The 20,062-nt window shown below is 41.7% G+C and overlaps 1 protein-coding gene across 4 annotated transcripts in view; it reads right to left on the bottom strand.

The window, feature by feature from the left end:
- Nucleotides 1-16,184, bottom strand: part of MBOAT1 (membrane bound glycerophospholipid O-acyltransferase 1) — a 54,771-nt gene extending 38,587 nt beyond the window's left edge. For 3 of the 4 annotated variants that reach the window (XR_013988767.1, XR_013988768.1, XM_081014226.1), the window contains exons 1-7: nucleotides 16,036-16,184; nucleotides 7,412-7,557; nucleotides 6,968-7,045; nucleotides 6,403-6,498; nucleotides 3,539-3,594; nucleotides 1,856-1,910; nucleotides 1,099-1,282 (exon numbers count right to left, since the gene is read on the bottom strand). Coding sequence is in view for 2 of the 4 variants with exons in the window: in XM_081014226.1 (XP_080870352.1) it covers nucleotides 1,099-1,282; nucleotides 1,856-1,910; nucleotides 3,539-3,594; nucleotides 6,403-6,498; nucleotides 6,968-7,045; nucleotides 7,412-7,557; nucleotides 16,036-16,125 (705 nt within the window). In the remaining 2 variants the exon portion in view is untranslated. The remainder of the gene's footprint in view (nucleotides 1-1,098; nucleotides 1,283-1,855; nucleotides 1,911-3,538; nucleotides 3,595-6,402; nucleotides 6,499-6,967; nucleotides 7,046-7,411; nucleotides 7,558-16,035) is intronic. The other variant, XM_081014227.1, reaches the window with a different exon arrangement.
- Between the last annotated feature and the right edge of the window lie 3,878 nt (nucleotides 16,185-20,062).

Raw genomic sequence — 20,062 nt, 5'->3', positions numbered from 1 at the left:
CTAATCTGTCAAGGTCGTTTTGAAGTGTGATCCTGTCCTCTGGGGTGTTAGCCACCCCTCCCAGTTTGGTGTCATCTGCAAATTTGATCAGGATGCCCTTGAGTCCATCATCCAAGTTGTTGATAAAGATGTTGAATAAGACCGGGCCCAAGACAGAACCCTGTGGCACCCCACTAGTCACTCTTCTCCAGGATGAAGAGGAACCATTGATGAGCACCCTTTGGGTTCGGTCAGTCAGCCAGTTACAAATCCACTGAGTGGTAGCATAGTCAAGACCGCATTTTACCAGCTTCTTTACAAGAATATCATGGGGCACCTTGTCAAATGCCTTGCTGAAATCAAGGTAGGCTACATCCACTGCATTCCCTTCATCTACCAGGCTTGTAATTCTGTCAAAAAACGAGATCAGGTTAGTCTGACATGACTTATTTTTCAGAAATCCATGCTGACTATTGGTGATCACAGCATTCCTTTCTAGGTGCTCACAGACTGTTTGCTTAATGATCTGCTCCAGAATCTTCCCTGGTATTGATGTCAGACTGACTGGGCGGTAATTATTTGGGTCCTCTCTTTTCCCCTTTTTGAAAATAGGGACAACATTTGCCCTCCTCCAGTCTGCCGGGACTTCGCCTGTTCTCCAGGAATTCTCAAAGATGACTGCCAGTGGTTCTGAGATCACATCTGCCAGTTCTTTTAATACTCTTGGATGCAGTTCATCTGGCCCTGGAGACTTGAATACATCTAGACTAGCCAAGTATTCTTGTACTATCTCCTTAGTTATTCTGGGCTGTGTTTCCTCTGCTGAATCATTTGCTCCAAATTCTTCAGGTCGGGCATTGTTTTCTTTATCGGAGAAGACTGAGGCAAAGAAGGCATTGAGGAGTTCAGCCCTTTCTGTGTCCCCTGTTTGCATTTCACCATCTTCTCCTCTGAGTGACCCCACTCAGGAGTCGAGTATGAAAATATATTATTTGAATTTATGTCCCATCCTATCAAGCAGATGAACAGATGAAATTAAAAAGTATTTAACTACAGCAACAACTGCTGCAAAAACAACTGAAGAGTTTGAAAGTAAGTTCTTAGTACTTTACAACCTACCACTGGAGAAGGATCAGGGAGTCCACTGTGACCTTTTTGCTTCCAGCTGACTTCTGATAGCTTCATCTGTACATGTCTCCCTTCGATGAAGGCTATGTAGTCCTTGAAATTGCTGCATGGGCCAGCTATGATACTCAGGAAGTTGAGCTGATAGCTCAGATATTCCAGTAATGAAGGTCTTGTTCTACCAAAACAACCACACAATATTTATTTCAAAATCTGATTTAAAAAAAAAAAAAAATGCGGGGGAAGTGTAGATGGTTTACTCCTTTAAAAGTATTATGGGAAGCACTTCTGAGCATGGAAGAAGTTGGGTTGAACACAAAGTCACTATATTTCTATGTGCTTGTTTTCAGGGCAGTGGGCATGTGTTCAAGCTACTTCTGGATCAGTCTGTCTTTACTCAAAGACAACAAAATAATATATACACAAGACACAAACTAGATATGACACAGGAGATCCATGAACAAAGCCTCTACTAGGCATGGCTGGATGGGTCTATTTCTGGTCTATGTCAGTTTTGCATGTGCTCATTTATAAATTCATCCCATCCTATTGCCACCTCAATCAGTGTTGTTGCTATTTTTCAGAAAAGCTACACATATTTTTTAACCTGGAAGAACTCCTGCATATTAAGCCACACAATGAAAACTTCCACTTAAGTTATTCTTTATAAACACACAGAAACAATACAATCCAGGTGTGGGTTTTTTGGGGTGGGGAGGGGAACAGTTCAGTAAAAGAGATGCTTTCTTACTTTATAGCAAGCAGGTTTTGTTCAGCAGTTAGTTCTTCAGCTTTCCGGCCGATTCCTAGCAAGAATAAGTGACACAAGAATCAAATCACATGTTGGAGGACAATGGGGATGGTACATATAATTGTCAAATACGCTGCTAGTGTTAGCAAGTATATTAATAAATACTGTATGTTTTCACACATTTATTCTTGGCCTCTTCTCCATGGCCTACTTTCTTACATCAGTTTATTACCAAGTTAAGAAACCTCCAACATACGCAAAGGGCCTCACCAATCAGACAATTTTCCACCCTTGGCAATGAATGCATGTTTCTTTCTGAGTTGTTCTGGAAGATGCACAAGTCCTTATTTCCATGATTTTAGTTTTTCTTCCTTCCCCACTCTTAAATAAAAACAGGAGCAAACTACTGCTTAGTTTGGTACCCAAGTGGGGGGGATGGGTAAATGTTTTTTGAGAAGCAATGTGAGATAGGTAAGATTCCATAAATGTGACCTAGTTATCGAACCAAGCAAGAGAATCATGACAACCGTCAGGATCTCCATACTAGACCACAAACCTGGAATTTTGCAGATCTGGTTACGAAGCCTCAATTCTCTTCTTAGAGAAAGCAGCAGAGCAAAAGGTAGTGGGTGGGTAGGTGGGTGTTTCAGCTTTCCTTTCCTATTCTTAATTCCAAGCAAAGGCAGCCAGACTAACTGCACAAAGATGACTTAATATCTTGGCAATTTCAGCATAAACTTTCAACTTTTCCTAAAAGGTTGCCAGTGTATATTTAGAGAGCTTTGTGCGGAAGACACTGGAAGCCCCTTTGTTTCTGTGGTATCACTGTGCCGGCATTTGCTTTAAACAGAAGTTGCTTCGTGTCCACATGGCAATGGTTCTGTGACATTGCCGCTACCTTCCCTCAAGCACAACCCTTTCCTTTCCCCATTTTGAGGCGAGATGGCCAGAACCATACACAGTACTCCAAATGTGGTCTCCCACCATGGATCTGAATAACAGCATATGATAATGGCAGATTTATTTTCCAACTCCTTTCCTAATGATCCCTAGCATGGAATTTGCCTTTTTTTTCACTGCGTCAACATCTTCATCAAGTTATGGTATCTACTCTGATTATAAGGTTTCGTTCCTGGTCCATTGCTGTGAGTTCAAAACCCATGAGCGTATATACAAAGTGAAGATTCCCCCCCCCCTCAACATGCATCATTTCACACTTGTTTACACTGAATTAAATTTGCTATTCCCCACCACCACCAATGCATTCAATATGAAGAGGTCCTTCTGGAGCTCTTTACAATCTCCTTTTGTTTTAATGAAGTAGGCTTGGAAAAGCACAGAAATAAAAGAGCAGAGATTGTAGGGGAAGGGCTGAATCCATTGTCTTGCAGAATTCGCTGTGCAACCAAACTTCCCACTTCCTTTACTCCTCCTGCACCTCCCCAAATCTGTTTGGACGAGTTGGGGGAACGAACCCTGAGCAGATTTGGGGGATGAGAGGGAGAGCAAGTTCCATTGCGCCAGCAGCCATGAACACAATGGCTTCCTTGGATATAACCTACAGGAGAGGTGAATGACAGATTGTCATTCCATTGTGTGGGATAAGAATGAACGAGATATTGCAGTGATGTGAAAAACCCTAGTGTGGACAGGCCCTGGGCTGGAAAATGTATCTTTTCTTACCATCATGCACTTGGAAGGCAAGAGTAGTGATCTTCTGTATTACAATCATCAACGGACTATAATGAAATACAGGAAAACAGTGTGCATCACATGTTGCATGGTACAACATTTGATTACATATTTTCACATTCTGGCTTAAAGGAGCTCAAAGCCATGTACATCACAACAGTTATCCACATCACAACAGAGAGGTTTGGAAAGATCATCCAATGACCTATCAATCTGAATGGGTATATGAACTTGGGTTTCCCTGGCCCAAGTCCAACACTCTATCCACAATGCCATATTGCCACATGAACTTTAATACCAAATAAGACCAACTAACAGGCTATATAGATCACTTCTACTCGAACATGCGCTGGACTATAATGACTATTATTTTAACTTTTTTACTGCAAAATATTACACATTTCCTAACTTGGTGTACTGCACTTAAGTTGACAAAATTATTCACAGAGGTCTTTGCCACTTAATGCACAGAAATGCAATTAAATCTGGGGCATGAAGGAACTATTAAAGGACAATGAAGTAAATATGAATGCACTTAATTTGTCCTTAATGGTTCTTCATGCATCAGGTCTTGACTATGGAAATGAACACTTTACAGGGCTTGAAGACTGTTCAGAAAGTGTAAGTCAAGTGTGGGGAACCTTTGGTCCTCCAGTTGTTGCTGAACGTCAACTTCCATTAGCCCCAGGAAGTATGGCCAATGGTCAAGGATGCTAGGAGTGGTGGTTCAGTTACATCGGATGATCAGAAGTTCTCCACACCTACTATGGTATAGAACAGAGTGGCTTACCTCCTGGTGGGGTGGGCAAAGAGACACAACAAAGTGTCTTGTTGATTTACCGGTAGTGTTGTTTAATGCTTTTTCCTATCTTTTCCGTGTTTCATTGCATTCTTATGTTTGTTATTGTCTTAGTCATATTTGTAAATGGTGTTGAAAGACTGGGGAGGTGGGTAGAGCTATTTGGAATAGGTAAATAATATGTGCTAGCTCTGAACAGTCTCATACACATTGTGTGGTGCAAATACCCACATCCTCAATTAGGAATGAGATAGAAGCACACACAGGAGGGAGAATACCCCACACCTTCTGACAAGTCACTTGTATGCTGTTTACAGCTGACCACAAGTTTGTGCACAAACGTCTGAAAGTTCTCCACTACTTTGGGAGGCTCCCCTGTGATTTAGAAGCCTGATTTGCAGGGCACTCACTTGTTTGGGGAGTCTCAATGAGTAGCAGAGGTTCCTTGCTTCAGAGCCTCATGCATAAACACACAGACAGTTGTAAACAAAACACAACTGATGTGCTGTGGTGGTGGGACTTCCCGTGTTTGTTTCCATGTGAACAATTCAAAAGCACTAAGGTTGCCCACTAATCCGTATCTGAAACAGATAGTAAGGAGGTTTCTGATTATGTGTGAAGACCTAAAAGAGGCAAGGCTCCCCAGCTGGCAAGGAATCTGAAAACAGGTTAGAAGGAGGTTGGAAAAAGAATATTAGGTCGTTCTGGTAGATATGATATAATGGACTAAGCAAAAATGAGTTGATGAAATCGATGAATTAGAGGAGGTCTAATCACATTATTTTAATTTTAAAATATGTAAATGAAAAGAAGGTTAGAAGGATTTGCTGGAAACACGATCTGAACTAGAATATAAAACTGGGAGGTGAGAGGAGGTCATGGAAATAAGTAAAGGGAAAAGGTTATGTAAAGGTTTAATCTGTTTTTGTTTTATTTTAACTTAATGCATTTTCATATTTTTTGTCAAGTTTTCTTTTTTATTCTATCCTATTGTTCTTTTTTTTACTTGTTTATCTTTTGCTCTGTTATGGTCAAAGCTTTTTTTGTATTTTGTATGGTTTTTCTTTTCCTTTTTTGGAACTTTAAATCTGGAATAAATATCATTTTTTAAAAAAAGGAATCTGAAAACAGATCAGGGTGCTCAATCACACCAGAAGCCACTGGCTATTCCTCTGAACCACCACCAGTTGTTATCATTTGAAAGCAAACATGCGAGAAGTTCAGAAACATTAAGAGCATGCATAGAAGAGAGCAACTCACCAACACAATCCTCTTGGCATGAGAGAAGACATGCAGTTACAGAGAGAAGTAGTAGTATGAATTAAATGCAAACACCAACAGGTAGAACATATCAACAAGCAGAAACAGTGTTAATGTTTTAATATTGAAGCAAGTAGAAACCCAAAACAGAGATGATGAAACTGAGCAATGTGCAAAACTATATTTTACTCTATTCACAGGTTCGCGATTAAAAGTAATCATGCTGTGCTTGACTGATTGTTTTCAATATGATGCCTAACCTATTTCTACCTCTGCCCAGGTATGTTCATTTAAATCTTTTGGACTTAAACGGGGTTTGATATGTCCCAAGTGAACTGCTACAGCAAGATGGCAGAATAATAAAAGCAGTACAAGATTGTCTTGTCCACAAGAATAACTGTCACACATTGAAACACATTGGACCTCTTATACACCTCAGTAAATGTCCATGTTGTGAATTGGGGGGGGGGGGGCAGTTAACCTGTATGCCTGAGTCCCCTTCTAATTCCTTGATCCAGCAAGGATGCAATTGCTGGAATAGCCAGGCCAACTTCTTGGTGAGTTAATGGTGAGTGTGGGCTGTTAAGGTAACAAACAAAGTGATTTCTATGTATTATTGAATACAAACATTTTAATATTACAAATTATTTCCTCTTTCTTCCATATCCCTGTTCCCTTGTGTTTTTAAGACTGTAAAGTCTACAGCCAGGGATTGTTTTGCTTTAATTAATCTGGGAGCCTTTTTGGTTGAAGAGGGGCCTGCAAATACTCTAAATAAAAGAAATAAATAACTTACCCAGAGAAATCTGTAGTGAGAATACCATAGTGGAATATGTATATCCGGCTAATGTGGCATAACGTGAGATATCCCATAGCTACCATAAAAGAGTACCTATAATCGTAGACATTTAATACACAAAACGTAAGTCTTACCAAGAACAACTGTAATAAAAAAACCACCTCAAAACAACTGACTCCCAAACCAACATGTTGATTCTGCCACATCAATGGGTTTGGGACTTTAAAGCTTAATATGTAGCATCAAAAGGTTGTCTGACTAACTCTTGCAAGTGCATATCGCTTTCCTAGAACTTCCTTCCCACTAAGTACATCCAATTAATGATTACTGGTCTCCCATGCATAGCAATACATTTGTCCCCAGTCATACCAGAAAAAGCAGTCCTGCCTTCATGAACGTGAAGAAAGGCAAAGCAAATCTTTTGGTGCAATCTGGGTGCTGCCACACCACTATCAACTAACTGCACACAAAGCTCCAGTGAAAGGAGGTGGGGAAAAGGACACAGTTATAGTAAAAAAGGATAACCTAAAACACGTTGCTTACAGTAGCCATGAAATCTCACCTGTGAATGTTGGGAATGCTGGCCACATTCAGGATGCTGTAGCTTATCATCACTAGCATGAAAATATGGGTGGAGTACCTTAAAAACAAGAAAACAAGTTTCATATTCAAAGATCAATGATGGATGCCAGGGGAGGGCAAAAACCTTTTATAAAGTAAATAGGCAATATAGAACGATAGAGCAAACACAAACTCCACTCTCCTCCAACCCTGCATTTCTACAATTGCCTAACTAGATCCCTTTTCAAGTTATGGTATTTGTTCCCAAATCACTGAGTTTTTGGATACATTTCTCTCTAAAGCACTACTTGCTGATAAAACTCAGGAGTTCCCATAGTTGCTCAACAGCATGCCTTAAAGCACGGAGAGCCTACATCTCTCTCCACGACTCCATGCATCATCATCTTTGTTGCAATTATTAGTTATTTAGACAGCAATTACTCACCAACCAAAGCAGAAAACAGCAAAATATACTCCAAATATGGTGGCAAATGCGTGACGAACAGCAGAGCTTGCATGGCTGGGACTTAAGTACAAGCGAAACCAAAAGGCGGCCAAGAGTGCAAAGAGCTGACAAGCAACAAAATTGACCTAAGGAAACATGAAAACAGATTGCAATTGACTTTTGTTTGTCAGCATTCTCCTCACCGCCAAGAAAGACCTCTTGGTTACAATCCTGGACAAGTCGTTGCGTATTTTCCCCGCACAACTTAGCACTGCACTTTAAAGAATGGGTGCGGAAGTAATTTGGAGCTGCTTCCTCAAAAATATTCAAAAGACACCTAAAGCTCCCAGTAGGATATTTCAGAGAAAGAGGTTTCAGACCTTCCCATTTTATTTCAGGTGAAAACAGCCTCTTCATAATTTGAGCTAGATCTAGGCTACATTACAGTGGTACCTTGGTTTACAACCATAATCCATTCTGGAGGTCCATTTGTAAACCAAAGCAGGTTGTAACCCAAGGCGCACTTTCGCCAATGGGGCCTCCAAAAAAAATTGGTCTGTAATCCAAAAAAAATAATAATAAATGGGTTGCAATCAAAAAAAAGGTTGCAAACCGGGACACGCACTTCCGGGTTTGACGTCCTTGTAATCCAAAATGTATGCAAACCAAGACATATGCAAACCAATGTACCACTGTAGTTGAATACAGATCTCAATGAAAAGAATGGAAAAGGAGTGGAACCATCATAGGCATGTCTTGTCAGAAGTCAGTCTCACTGAATTCAAGGGAGCTTTTCCCAGGGACTTGTGAATAGGACCAGGTAACTGAATGTGTGTGTGGTAGTTCATTATTAGTCTGGATCCAGCAAATTGTTTTCAGGGATACGCCCAGGGTGTTTTTTATATCTACACCGAAAAATGTAAAATATGAATGTGACAGATGTGTGTATTGTACTGGAACACTTGATTAGGTCCAGCTCCCTGTCAAGTATATACTCAGTGGTGGCAAATCCAGGTTTTTCTTGCATAATTCATTAAACTGCTCAGCGAGCAAGCCAACAACAAAAGAAGTTTGCTATGGCTAGTTATCCATATCTCCTGCAGTTGTTGTTTTTTAACTGGTACATTTAGGACAAAGCACATTAAGGCAAATGCACAGGCACACTTAATGAAAAACCTAATTTACCACACAGAATTGCTCCCTTTCAAGAGTAAGAAAATGTCCAAAGATGAAAATTTATTAACAGGAAAGCCTCAAAAGAGAATTACAAACAAGTTCCCAAGAAAGTTTGCAATTTAACAAAGAAGTCATGGAAATCAGAGAAATATACATGTGCATTGGGAAAAGGAAGAGTGCTGCTTGTAGGAACTTAAATGGCAAGGGAGAAAATTGGATAGTTCCCTAGATGCCTACATAAGAAATCAACGGAAGTACATTGTGGCTTCTTGTGAGACCAAAAACTGTAGACAAACATTCATATTCCAAAGGGGCAGAATTTCCTGTAATGTGTGCATGTACACCTGCATACTTTCATGGCATACTTGATACGTCATGGTATACTTAATTTCTTCTATACATATAGAATACCAGTGGGTCATGTTAAGCTAAACCCACTAAATGTTTACTATAGGAATACGCTAGGATGAGCTACTTCTGCTATCAAGGCATTGTGATTCTTAAGTTGTGTACATAAAATGAAGCAGACTGATATTTCAGAAAAGGCTTCAAATCAGGACTGCCCCCATCAAATGCTATTGGCCTACAACTTCCCTTGCCTGGGACTGATGGGAGTTAGAATCCATATCTGGCTTATAATAGTCTGCTGAAAGAAAGACAACACCCACATAAATACTGTAAGTTATTTTGTGCAGCACATATGTGTTTGTTTGTTTTTAAAGCAGGAGTGTTATTTTAAAATGGAAAATTACAGTCTTCCAAGGAGGGCATAAAAATATGCACACACATTAGTTTGAAACAATTACACTTTGTAGTCATCTTTCTTAATTTCATGCATGAGCTCTCACACGGTAAATCTGACTGTGTTGTGGACTGAAGTCTTGCTTCCAGCAGTAAGTTCTGCTTCTCTCCCAATTTAAAAAACCTTCTGAGATCTGAACTCAAAAATTCAAAACAGATGTTCTTGGGGGATTACCATGATGAAACAGCTGAAGGAATAATCACTAGCAGCCCTGGCAGAGAAACTGCAGAACAGATGACAGAGTCCTTAGTCAACAAAAAAAAATAAAGAGGAAAATCCTTAGTCAACAACGGTGTGAAGAGGAGAAATGTTTAAAAGTAAATCTGAAGAATTAAGTGTTACAATGTATGTTTGTTGACTCTGATACCGTAATCGTTTCTACTCAGGTTTTTGTTTTGTTTTTTAAATGATTGAATGAATGAGTGGCTTTGATCCAGATGCAATTTTATTTGCTTCTAAAAAAAGTCACACTGAGCTGCCATTTCTTTGAATGTCGCCCAAGAGTTTCTGAAGTGTTCGGCTATGAGCAACAAAGTTCTGCCACTATTCCACAGGATGAAAATTGCAGAATGCACAAAGAAGTATACATTTCCTACAAGGGAGACACAAAACTCTTGATTCCTGAGTATGCGAAAGCTGTCCAATAGTATGTGTGGGCTGCTCCTTCTCCTTCCTCTCTCTCAAGTTTTGGGAGTGCTTGCTCCAAATCAATTTCAGTTTGAGGTGCACGGGTAGAGACTCATGACACTTGAACCCCAGAAAATCGGGATTCTAAAATGCACAGGAAACTTCCATTAAAAGAGGAGGCTCCTTGCTTCACCCAACCATCCTCTAACTTGTGCAGGGCAATGAGAATGACAAGGAGGGACAGAGTTAGCTATGCTCATCCCCACAGCTCCCCACTCTCCCAGTCGCACAATTACACAGCGTCCGAATGCCTGAAGGAGACTCCAGCTTGGCCCAAAGTTTCTAGTTTCTGAAGTATCACACATTATTCAATATTAACCACCATACTGCCCCAGGAAAAGTGTTTTCCTGCAGGGGAGATGTTTTCATTTTGGCCCACAAACCAGATCCAGTTCCCACCCCTGACTTATAGGAAGTGAATGGAGCATTTCTGCAGTTTCTGAGGCCTGCCCTTACTTTGCTTGTAGGCAATCTTGTTTGCGTTAACAACTGTTACTGCAATGTCATTGTGGTGTTTGGCACATAGCAACCAAAATAAACAGGAGGAAATGCATAGTATAATTTTATATAATGAATAATTTTAAATGAGAGACTAGAGATAAAAAGGGAGTTGTTTCAGAAACCCTATAATTTATATGCTGAAAATGATGGAATAGAGGATTATTTCTATGGTTATGACTTTATTTGATTGTGTAATGCCAATATGGGTCAGAATGGAAACTTTCATGAAAGGATAATATTTGGTGTAGTGATTGATAAAACATGCGGCAAACTTGAAGCATCTAAGCACCAAACTTGTACGTATAATGGAATTATGTTTCTGTAAGAAAATATGTGGTATGGGAACAGCTCTGGGCTACTTCATGATGAAGGACTGAGGGGAGAAATGTGTTTGTTTTCTCACTAAATGAAAATTCATTTTTTTCCTGGGCAAATAAGAAGGCAGCACCTTTTGGCAAACAAATGTTCAGTAAGCTTAGGCACAGACATGTTTGCGTTCTGTTATGACAATACTGATAGGATTGTTATGAGTTTGTGGGTGCTAGACACTCCTAAATTCCTGGAACCAGTAGGTGTTAGAATTTAATCAAGGATCCAGGTGTTAAAACTCTGGGTACCAGACCCGTGTATGTATTAATCCAGACACGTGTGTATTAGGCTGTGTGCTAGACACTCCTAATAATTTAATTAAGCCAAGTGTTAAAGGATACCGTATTTTTTGCTCTATAAGACTCACTTTTTCCCTCCTAAAAAGTAGGGGGAAATGTGTGTGCGTCTTATGGAGCGAATGCAGGCTGTGCAGCTATCCCAGAAGCCAGAACAACAAGAGGGATCGCTGCTTTTGCTGCGCAGCGATCCCTCTTGCTGTTCTGGCTTCTGGGATTCAGAATATTTTTTTTCTTGTTTTCCTCCTCCAAAAACTTGGTGCATCTTATGGTCTGGTGCGTCTTATAGAGCGAAAAATACGGTAATTAAGCTAGGCTAAACTTCCTGGATTGAGCTGATAGCCTGGGAATGGGCCATTAAGAACAAAGGATCAAGGGACTCCGCATGAGATGGCAAATTGATGAGACCCCACCCTCCCTCAACAGATAAAGCCAGAGTTTAGAGAGATTAGAGTGAGAGTTGCTGCAATGTGTCCTAAAGAGAAAGAGGCAAAGCATGATGCTTGATCTCTTCTTGAGCCCTGTCCTAAGCTGTGCCTATGGAAGAAACAAGACCTTATTGGAGTGCTGATACTATGAACCCCTCCAACATAAGCGTAGGTTGTATATATGTGTAAAAAAACACACACAAACAACTCCATATATAATAAAGACACCACAGCCTCCGGTGTGCCTCATTCCCAAAGGAAACATGGATCGTGGATGAGCCCCTGGAATCTCACGCCACCCGGATTGGGGTGGCCTGCAGCAGTATTGAACTAGACTTTGCCACTCTCCTTCCTGACAGTCAGGGTGGAGTTGCCAAGCCCTGTGGTGCATTCCAAAGGCAAAGCACTTGACCTTCAGAGGCAGTTAAAAATCTCTGTGCAACAGTCATGCTGCGGAGGTGATTAAACTTGACTCTGCTTCCAGGAAGGAAGAAAGGAATATCAGGGGGGAAAGTCAACAGGGTGAGAGTTATACCAATGAATGTTTCTATCAATCCATCCTGTTGACTTTTTTCAATGTCTGCATCATCCTATATTCTACATTCGCTTTACTCTTCTGCAGCGGCCCTTATTGAACTCGGTGATTAAAGAAAGGAGATGCAAATTCACAGAATTCATGTGAAATAAATTAAATTTGCCATGTATTTTGTTGGTACTATCTACAGAAGCATGGTTCCCATTTCTTGCATGGTTCATACATGCAAGTCATTCACAGTACGGCAATTCTAAAGGCTGCTAAGCACACATAGGTTATTGACCCCTTTAAGATATGGTTCTTACTGTTAGTGGTTGATTTCACTTAGATTCTATGTAGATTCTAATATTTATTTTATGTGTTTTTAGCATTTTAGAGTTTTATTCTGTAATCTGCCTTGGGACCCGTGGATAGTAAACATTCCAGAAATGTTTTTAATATACAGTGGTACCTCGGGTTATGTACTTAATTCGTTCTGGAGGCCTGTTCTTAACCTGAAACTGTTCTTAACCTGAAGCACCACTTTAGCTAATGGGACCTCCTGCTGCCGCCGTAGCACGACTTCTGTTCTCATCCTGAAGCAAAGTTCTTAACCTGAAGCACTATTTCTGGGTTAGCGGAGTCTGTAACCTGAAGCGTATGTAACCTGAGGTACCATTGTAAACGAATTCTAATTCCAGTGCACAACAAACTGCAGTAGCCTTATAACAAATAGTTTAAGAAGTGAATAAATTAAACTCTCCACCCCACATGAAATGAAAATCCTATTGGCCCCGCCCCTTTATTCAACAAATCCACCAGTAAACGTGTGAACATTACAAGGAATTGTTTTCAGAAAGAAGCTGACAAACATGCACCTTATTACCCAATTCCTCAAACCCCCAAATCTTCCCTTCCCTAAGCTACATGCATATAGTTTCAACCTTCACTTAAGACAGGCAAACTAAACAACAAACAGAGATTCAGGTATATACGCACAGTTTTTTCCCTGTGATTGCAAAATTGCATCATTATTATTTTCTTCCACACTAAGCGGATTGAACCAAATATCACACACAAATAATTTCTGTTTTCAGCTCCCTTTTTCTATTTAAGTTTTAAAAAGCAAGCAAACCTCAAACAGTAGACCCTGCAAAACTAAAACCAACTCATCCTTGTTCCAGAGAGTCCTTTTTTGTGCTGCTTTTAAAACCTAGTACAATAAATCCTTTGCTGCCTGGTTTATCTCTCAGCACAATCTGTAAGTGGAGCCCGTTTTCCCCCCAGTTAGTGGAACAAATAGTATCACCACCACAAGCTTCCTCATTGCTGAGAGAATACAGAAAGGGCAGCAAGTTCATGGCTGCCTCAGAAAAATCTAACAAGGAAAAACCAATCACATTTGCTGCCAGGAAAAGAGCAAGCCTCCCACGAGCCTTGAAAGAAAATACATCACCACTGAGATGCACATCCCATGTTATAGTTGTATTGCCCTCCCACCGCCACCCAAGTACATCTGGCACATGAGATTTTGTGCTACCACAATAATATGTTATTCTTATTCATTTCAAAAGTTCCTATCCCAACTATTTCTGCAAAGAGACTCCAGGCGACTAACAAACAGTGATAAAAACAGAACAAAACAAACAGAATCACCTAAAAACACTTCAATATATACATTCAACAGGATCAACTTAACAAATTCCAGCAACACTGAAACAATATGGAACTAAGCCAACAAAAAGTACACAACCAAAGGCCTTTTAAAAACTTCAAGTCTTCACCAACCGCCTGAAGCAGCATAGTGACAGGGCATTTCAATAAGGTGGGTGCCGCAAAAGGCCTCTTAGTTAATACCAGACTTTGCTGCTGTGGCAAAGAGATGTCCAGCAGGGCCCCCAATGATTACTGTCATGTAAAGGATGAACATAAGTTTAGTGGCCTAGATTAAACCCAATCGCTCTAAACACTTGTATAACAATTCTGGGACAAGTTGATCATGAGGGGGCCCAAAGTCAACAAACCAGCCTTGATATATAAAATACTATTAAGATATTTAGTTCAATACTTGCAGCAATAAAAGATTATTCTTCTCAATATCTAACTTCTGTTGTGCCGTTGGATTGTGGCATACCTGCTGTCTGAGGACATGATCCACCACCCCAAATGCCACTAACAGAAGCAACCCCAATTGGCAGTTCAGTCTTACTTCAACGTTGGTGACAGGACAGCACCCTCTCCCACACCTAACTAGCAGGCAGGTTTGCACAGCTCTGTACTCCAACATCTTGCTTGCTGTCACCCACTCACCGCCCACCAGCACCTGTGTCCTGAGGCAGCAGTCACATTCTGCCTAACAGTAGGGATGACTCTGCTTAATAAGCACATCTTAATCAAGGATCCGCATGCACAATGGGAAGGAGGTGATTTTCAGCAATGAGAAGTGTCCTTGCAATGCATCTAAACCTTGATAGTGTTAAGTTGTGGGTGAACATATCAGACGACACAGCAATTCTTCAAACAGCTCTTGTTTATTCACAGGCCAGAACAGAACTGAACTGAAGGGTTCAGTCAGCCTGCTTATATAGAGCTCCAGTACAACGTAACTGTAACAATTTTCTAAAACTATCCAATCACTGAACGTCACTTTCGATCCCTTATTTGCATAACTATCTACAGTATCCCCCTGCTGGCCCAGGGTGAGAACTTCAGTACATAACACCCAGCATGTCCTCCTAACCCATAAGATGATGGCTCCATACAAGGGACAGGTGATATTATGGTTGTCAGCCTCATCTATGCACATGGTGCTTCACAGAGCAACAAGACAAATCTCTGGCGCATGGAGCTCCCATTCTGAACATATAACAAAGGGAAGGGCAGGTTGTAGAAGCAGGGAAGGAAGGCGGCGTGATGTAAACATAAGAAGAAAGCATCTTCATTTCAAAGACGGGCTTAGTTTCAATTTAGTTGCCACAGGAAACCTTCCACAACAATACTTTCTTTTTTTGGTTGCTACTTCCTGTTCATTTAGGCTGCTGCTTCCTGCACATGTAAGCATCAAGGGCACACTGCATCACTTGCACCTAGTGACTGAGATTAAGTGCTAGTCAAACAACACACCCCATCAAGCTTTCTTACACAGCCTAGTATCTGTCAAGTTTTTCCAACGGTGACCCATCTTTAATACCACATTAGGAAGAAAAAAATTCACAAGAACAGGCAAGTCTCACAGGTCTCCTGACTTTAAGCGCCTGTCTTCTGGGAGAGGCACTTGACAAGCGGTACACCTAATGACAGAAAACTGGAAGAGTTTTTGCAAATCAACCAAACCCAACTCTTCCTGCTTTATCATTTCTGCGGGGGGGGGGGGGAGTGTAAAAAAGCTAAGGTAAATCGGTGCCATAGATGTGACTCACCTTAGGTTTATCTGTGACTCACTTTGGGATCCCAACCCATTCGATGAAACCCAATACATTATCGCCATAAGGCACACCGATTGCTACTATGCAAATAAAGCCACAGTTCTGAAACCCGAGCCTTTCAAAGCTATTGCGGGTCCAATCCTACGCTCGCTTATTTGGAAATAAACCCCGTTAAGCTCAGCAGGAGTAAACATGCTCAAAGACTGGGCTTTTCGTTCTTTATCATTGTCCCACAGAAAACCACCCTTCCGTAGACGGGGAAGAAAAAACAACAAACGCGATCAATAGGGAGGGGAAAAAGTCCTGTTCGGTCAGTTTCTCTTTTGAATGAAAAACAACCACCCGGATTTCCACCACGTGCCACAATCCCCAAGAATCGCGAGCTGCTCCTTCGCCTGCTTGCAAACTTCTCCGCGTTCCCCTCACCTGGTCCAGCGGGATGCCCAGGAAGTCACTCAGCGGGTGCAAAAGGGTGGACCCCGTGGTCCTATAAGGGATCCGGGCCGCCTCTGCCATCGCGCATCCCGGCTCGCCTGCAGCCTCTTCCCTCCCTCCGGCGCCCCGCCTGCCCTCGCCCGCGGCACTGGCGCGCTGCGCTCCCTCCCTCCCCGGGCGCAGACACCCATCCCAGACACGTGCGCCTCGGGCCAATGCAGGCGCCGGCGGGCCGAGGCTCCGCCTTTCGCGCGGCCTCTTCCTCTTCTTCCCGGTCTGCCGCGAAAACAGCCGCTCTCGCCCGAGGAGGGGAGAAGAAGAAGAAGACGGGGACTGGGCGGCCGGTTGGGCGGGGCTCTGGCTCCTTCCCAGCCCCTCGAGCCCGGCACTCGCCTTGCTCCTCGGGACGCGCCCGGCTGGCTGGAGCTGGGCGGGCGCCGCCGCCTTTGCGCAGCACAAGGCGTTCCTCTTCTCTGTCCCTTGTCGGTCTCGCTGCGAGGCAGAACCTGTTTTGCTTGCCAGGGGCTGGTTTCGACGCTGAATCCTTCGAGGGCTGCCCTCGAACTCTCTGTCAGCCCTCCAGATCCGTCTCAGGCGGCTTGGTGGCGCTTTGGCACTCTTCGCATGCTCCAAAGCAACGTCCTCCTCCTCCTCCTCGCTTTGGTTTTGGAGGAGCCCTGCTGGACCAGACTAAAAGCCCGTTGAGGCCAGCATCCTTTTGCCGTGGTGGCCAAGCAGGTGCCTATGGGATGCCATGGGGGGAGTAGGGGGACAGTTGCCCCCCCATTAAGTAAATTAATAAAAATAGGTTCTGGTCCCAATAACATAAAACCTGACACACACACCCCAGTATAAATCCAGGCTATGCCCCTGTGTGATGCTCACAAGCAGGGAATTTGCTCAGTAGCTTTCTCCAGACTTGGGAGTCTCCCAGTATGCAGAGGCATACTGCCTCCAACAGTAGAACTAGAATATAGCCATCGTGGCTAGTAGCCATTGACAGTTTAATCCTCCACAACAACAACGACAATTTATTATTTATACCCCACCCATCTGGCTGGGTTTCCCCAGCTACTCTGTGTGCCTTCCAACAAAATATTCAAAATGCTGTACGATAAATCATATTCAAACATTAAAAACTTCCCTAAACAGGGCTGCCATGAATTTGTCTAACTTTTTTAAGGCCATCCAAGTTGGTGGCCATAACTACAATAGTATTGCATTGTTGGAAGGGACCTTGAGGGTCATCTAGTCTAACCCCCTTACAATGCAGGAATCTCAACTAAAGCATCCATGACAGATGGCCATTGCAACTTCTGCTTAAAAACAAATTCCATAGTTTAACTATGCACTATGTGAAGAAGTACTGAATTTCCCAACATTCACGTTCATTGGAGGGCCCTGAGTTTTCGTTTTATGAAAAAGGAAGAAAAACTTTTTCTTATTCCTATCTCCGCACCCCATGTTTAAATCTGTACACTTCTGTCACACACTCCCCCTTACTTGCTTTCTTTTCTTAATTAAAATCCTCAAATTTTGTAACCTTTCCTGTTGGAGGATGTTTCTTCATACAGTTATTTCCTCATAGTTGTTATTTTCAGTCTGTGTGTCTGAGAATAAGTTGCAGAGTTAAGGTTTGGCAAGGCTTGGGTCCAGGTCAAACCTTAGTTCTCATCCCTCTTGCATCAAATAATAGTAAACAGGATCTCTGAGCATGTGCAAAGTATTTTTGTCTCTCCACTAAACAGCCACACTGCTGGGATCTCTCGCACCACCCACTCAACTAAGAAGACTGGGCTTCTAGACACACTTGAACTTCAGCCCCTTTTATTGCAGACTTTGAAATTTTATTTTAAAGGTTAAAGTGGCAACTGCAAGAGAAGGCCTCCTCCCAGTTCTGTCACTTTGGCTTCTCTGTTAGGCTTCTCGTCTCACTCCAGCTCTGTACAAAGCAGAATTGTAATTTAATTTAATGTCAGCTTTTGCTGGAAGCTGTCAGGCAGAATAATTCTGTCCCACCCCCCTCAGGATGATTCCAGTTTGCAAAACCTGGAGGCAGAAAGGGTTCTATTGACAACAACGTTGACGGGGTGCCCAGTGACATGCCCTCTTGACTCCTGCCCTTTGTAGCTGACCAAAGCTAGCTAGGGTTTCTCAGACTATCTCAGCTTCATAGAATATATAGTGGAAGTTCATATTACACAAAAAACAGATTCATTAGGTTCAAGGCAGCTTACAATACAAGAGTTCTGCCTTGATGCCAAGTCAATTCAGTAAGGAAGTGGAGTGGGATTTCTTGCAGATGCAAACCTGGAGGCTAAGCATGTTTGATTACTTTACATACTCTTAATAATGCTATTTTTTGTTTATTCTTCAAGATGTACTGTTAACATTTTTTTATTGCAAAACTGTTTTCTTAAAACAAATTATTTGCTTGGTGTAGTTACTATTACAAATATAAGGTAAACTGAGCCTCTTTGGCTTGCCAATTGGAAGGTTGGCGTTTATAATCCCCACAACGGAGTGAGCTCCCACTGCTCTGTCCCAGCTTCTGCCAACCTAGTAATTCAAAAGCACACCAGTGCAAGTAGATAACTAGGTACTTAACCGTCCAGGGATCCTTTACCTTTTTACCTTATTACAAAGATATGTAAACTTTTTTTCCCTTTATTCAGTATACATTTGCTTCTTATTCTTTGTATATGTTTTCTCTTATTTAATTTGCTTCTTAATTTTCGATGACATGCTGCCATATGTGTAATTTCATTGACCCATAAAAATTTGTTTGTTTGTTTTCAAAAGAGTGCATTTTTTGAATGTATATTCCAAGGTGGATTGGCCAAGAGGAAACGTGGCTTTGGGGCTACAAAAAGTTTTTTTTTTAAATGATATTTATTAAAGTTTCAAAGAAAAGATTACATAAATAAAAAGAGAAGAAAAAGAGAAAGAAATAAAAAAGAAAAAAAAATACAGAAAAAAGATAAAAAACACTTCAAAAACACATCAATCTTTCCATGCCTTACATTTCATTTCCTTGCTTCCCTGACCTCCTCACACCTCCCTTTTTTGTATTCCAGTTCTATTAGTTAATTCAGCAATTCCTTTCCCTCTTTGTTTTTATCTTAATCCTTTAACTTAATATATTATAACTTTGGATTTTCACCTGTTAACAATCCATTTTTACATACACCTCTATAACATTGCTGCTAAAACCACTTAACTTCATTCTGACATCATTCTAACATTCATTAATTTTGCAGTATTTCTGTAAATAGTCTTTAAATTTCTTCCAATCTTCTTCCACCGACTCTTCTCCCTGGTCTCGGATTCTGCCAGTCATTTCCGCCAGTTCCATATAGTCCATCACCTTCATCTGCCATTCTTCCAGAGTGGGTAAATCTTGTGTCTTCCAATACTTTGCAATAAGTATTCTTGCTGCTGTTGTGGCATACATAAAGAAAGTTCTGTCCTTCTTTGGCACCAATTGGCCGACCATGCCCAGGAGAAAGGCCTCTGGTTTCTTCAGGAAGGTATATTTATATACCTTTTTCATTTCATTATAGATCATTTCCCAGAAAGCCTTAATCCTTGGGCATGTCCACCAAAGGTGAAAGAATGTACCTTCAGTTTCTTTACATTTCCAACATTTATTATCGGGCAAATGATAGATTTTTGCAAGCTTGACTGGTGTCATGTACCACCTGTATATCATTTTCATAATATTCTCTCTCTCTCGTACCTACGGGACCGCCTCTCCTGGTATGCCCCACAGAGAAACTTACGGTCTTCAAATAAAAACATCTTGAAGGTCCCAGGCCACAGAGAAGTTAGGCTGGCCTCAACTAGAGCCAGGGCTTTTTCGGCTGTGGCTCCGATTTGGTGGAACGCTCTGTCACAAGAGACCAGGGCCCTGCAGGATTTGACATCTTTCCGCAGGGCCTGCAAGACAGAGCTCTTCCACCAGGCCTTTGGCCAGGGCACAGCCTGACTCCCTCCCTCGGCAATCTTCGCGGAGCTC

Source organism: Podarcis pityusensis (genome assembly GCF_964106645.2).
Source record: "Podarcis pityusensis genome assembly, chromosome: 7".
Classification (NCBI taxonomy): Eukaryota; Metazoa; Chordata; class Lepidosauria; order Squamata; family Lacertidae; genus Podarcis; species Podarcis pityusensis.
The sequence above is the reverse complement of the archived record's forward strand: the minus strand, read 5'-3'. Positions and strand labels throughout refer to the sequence as shown.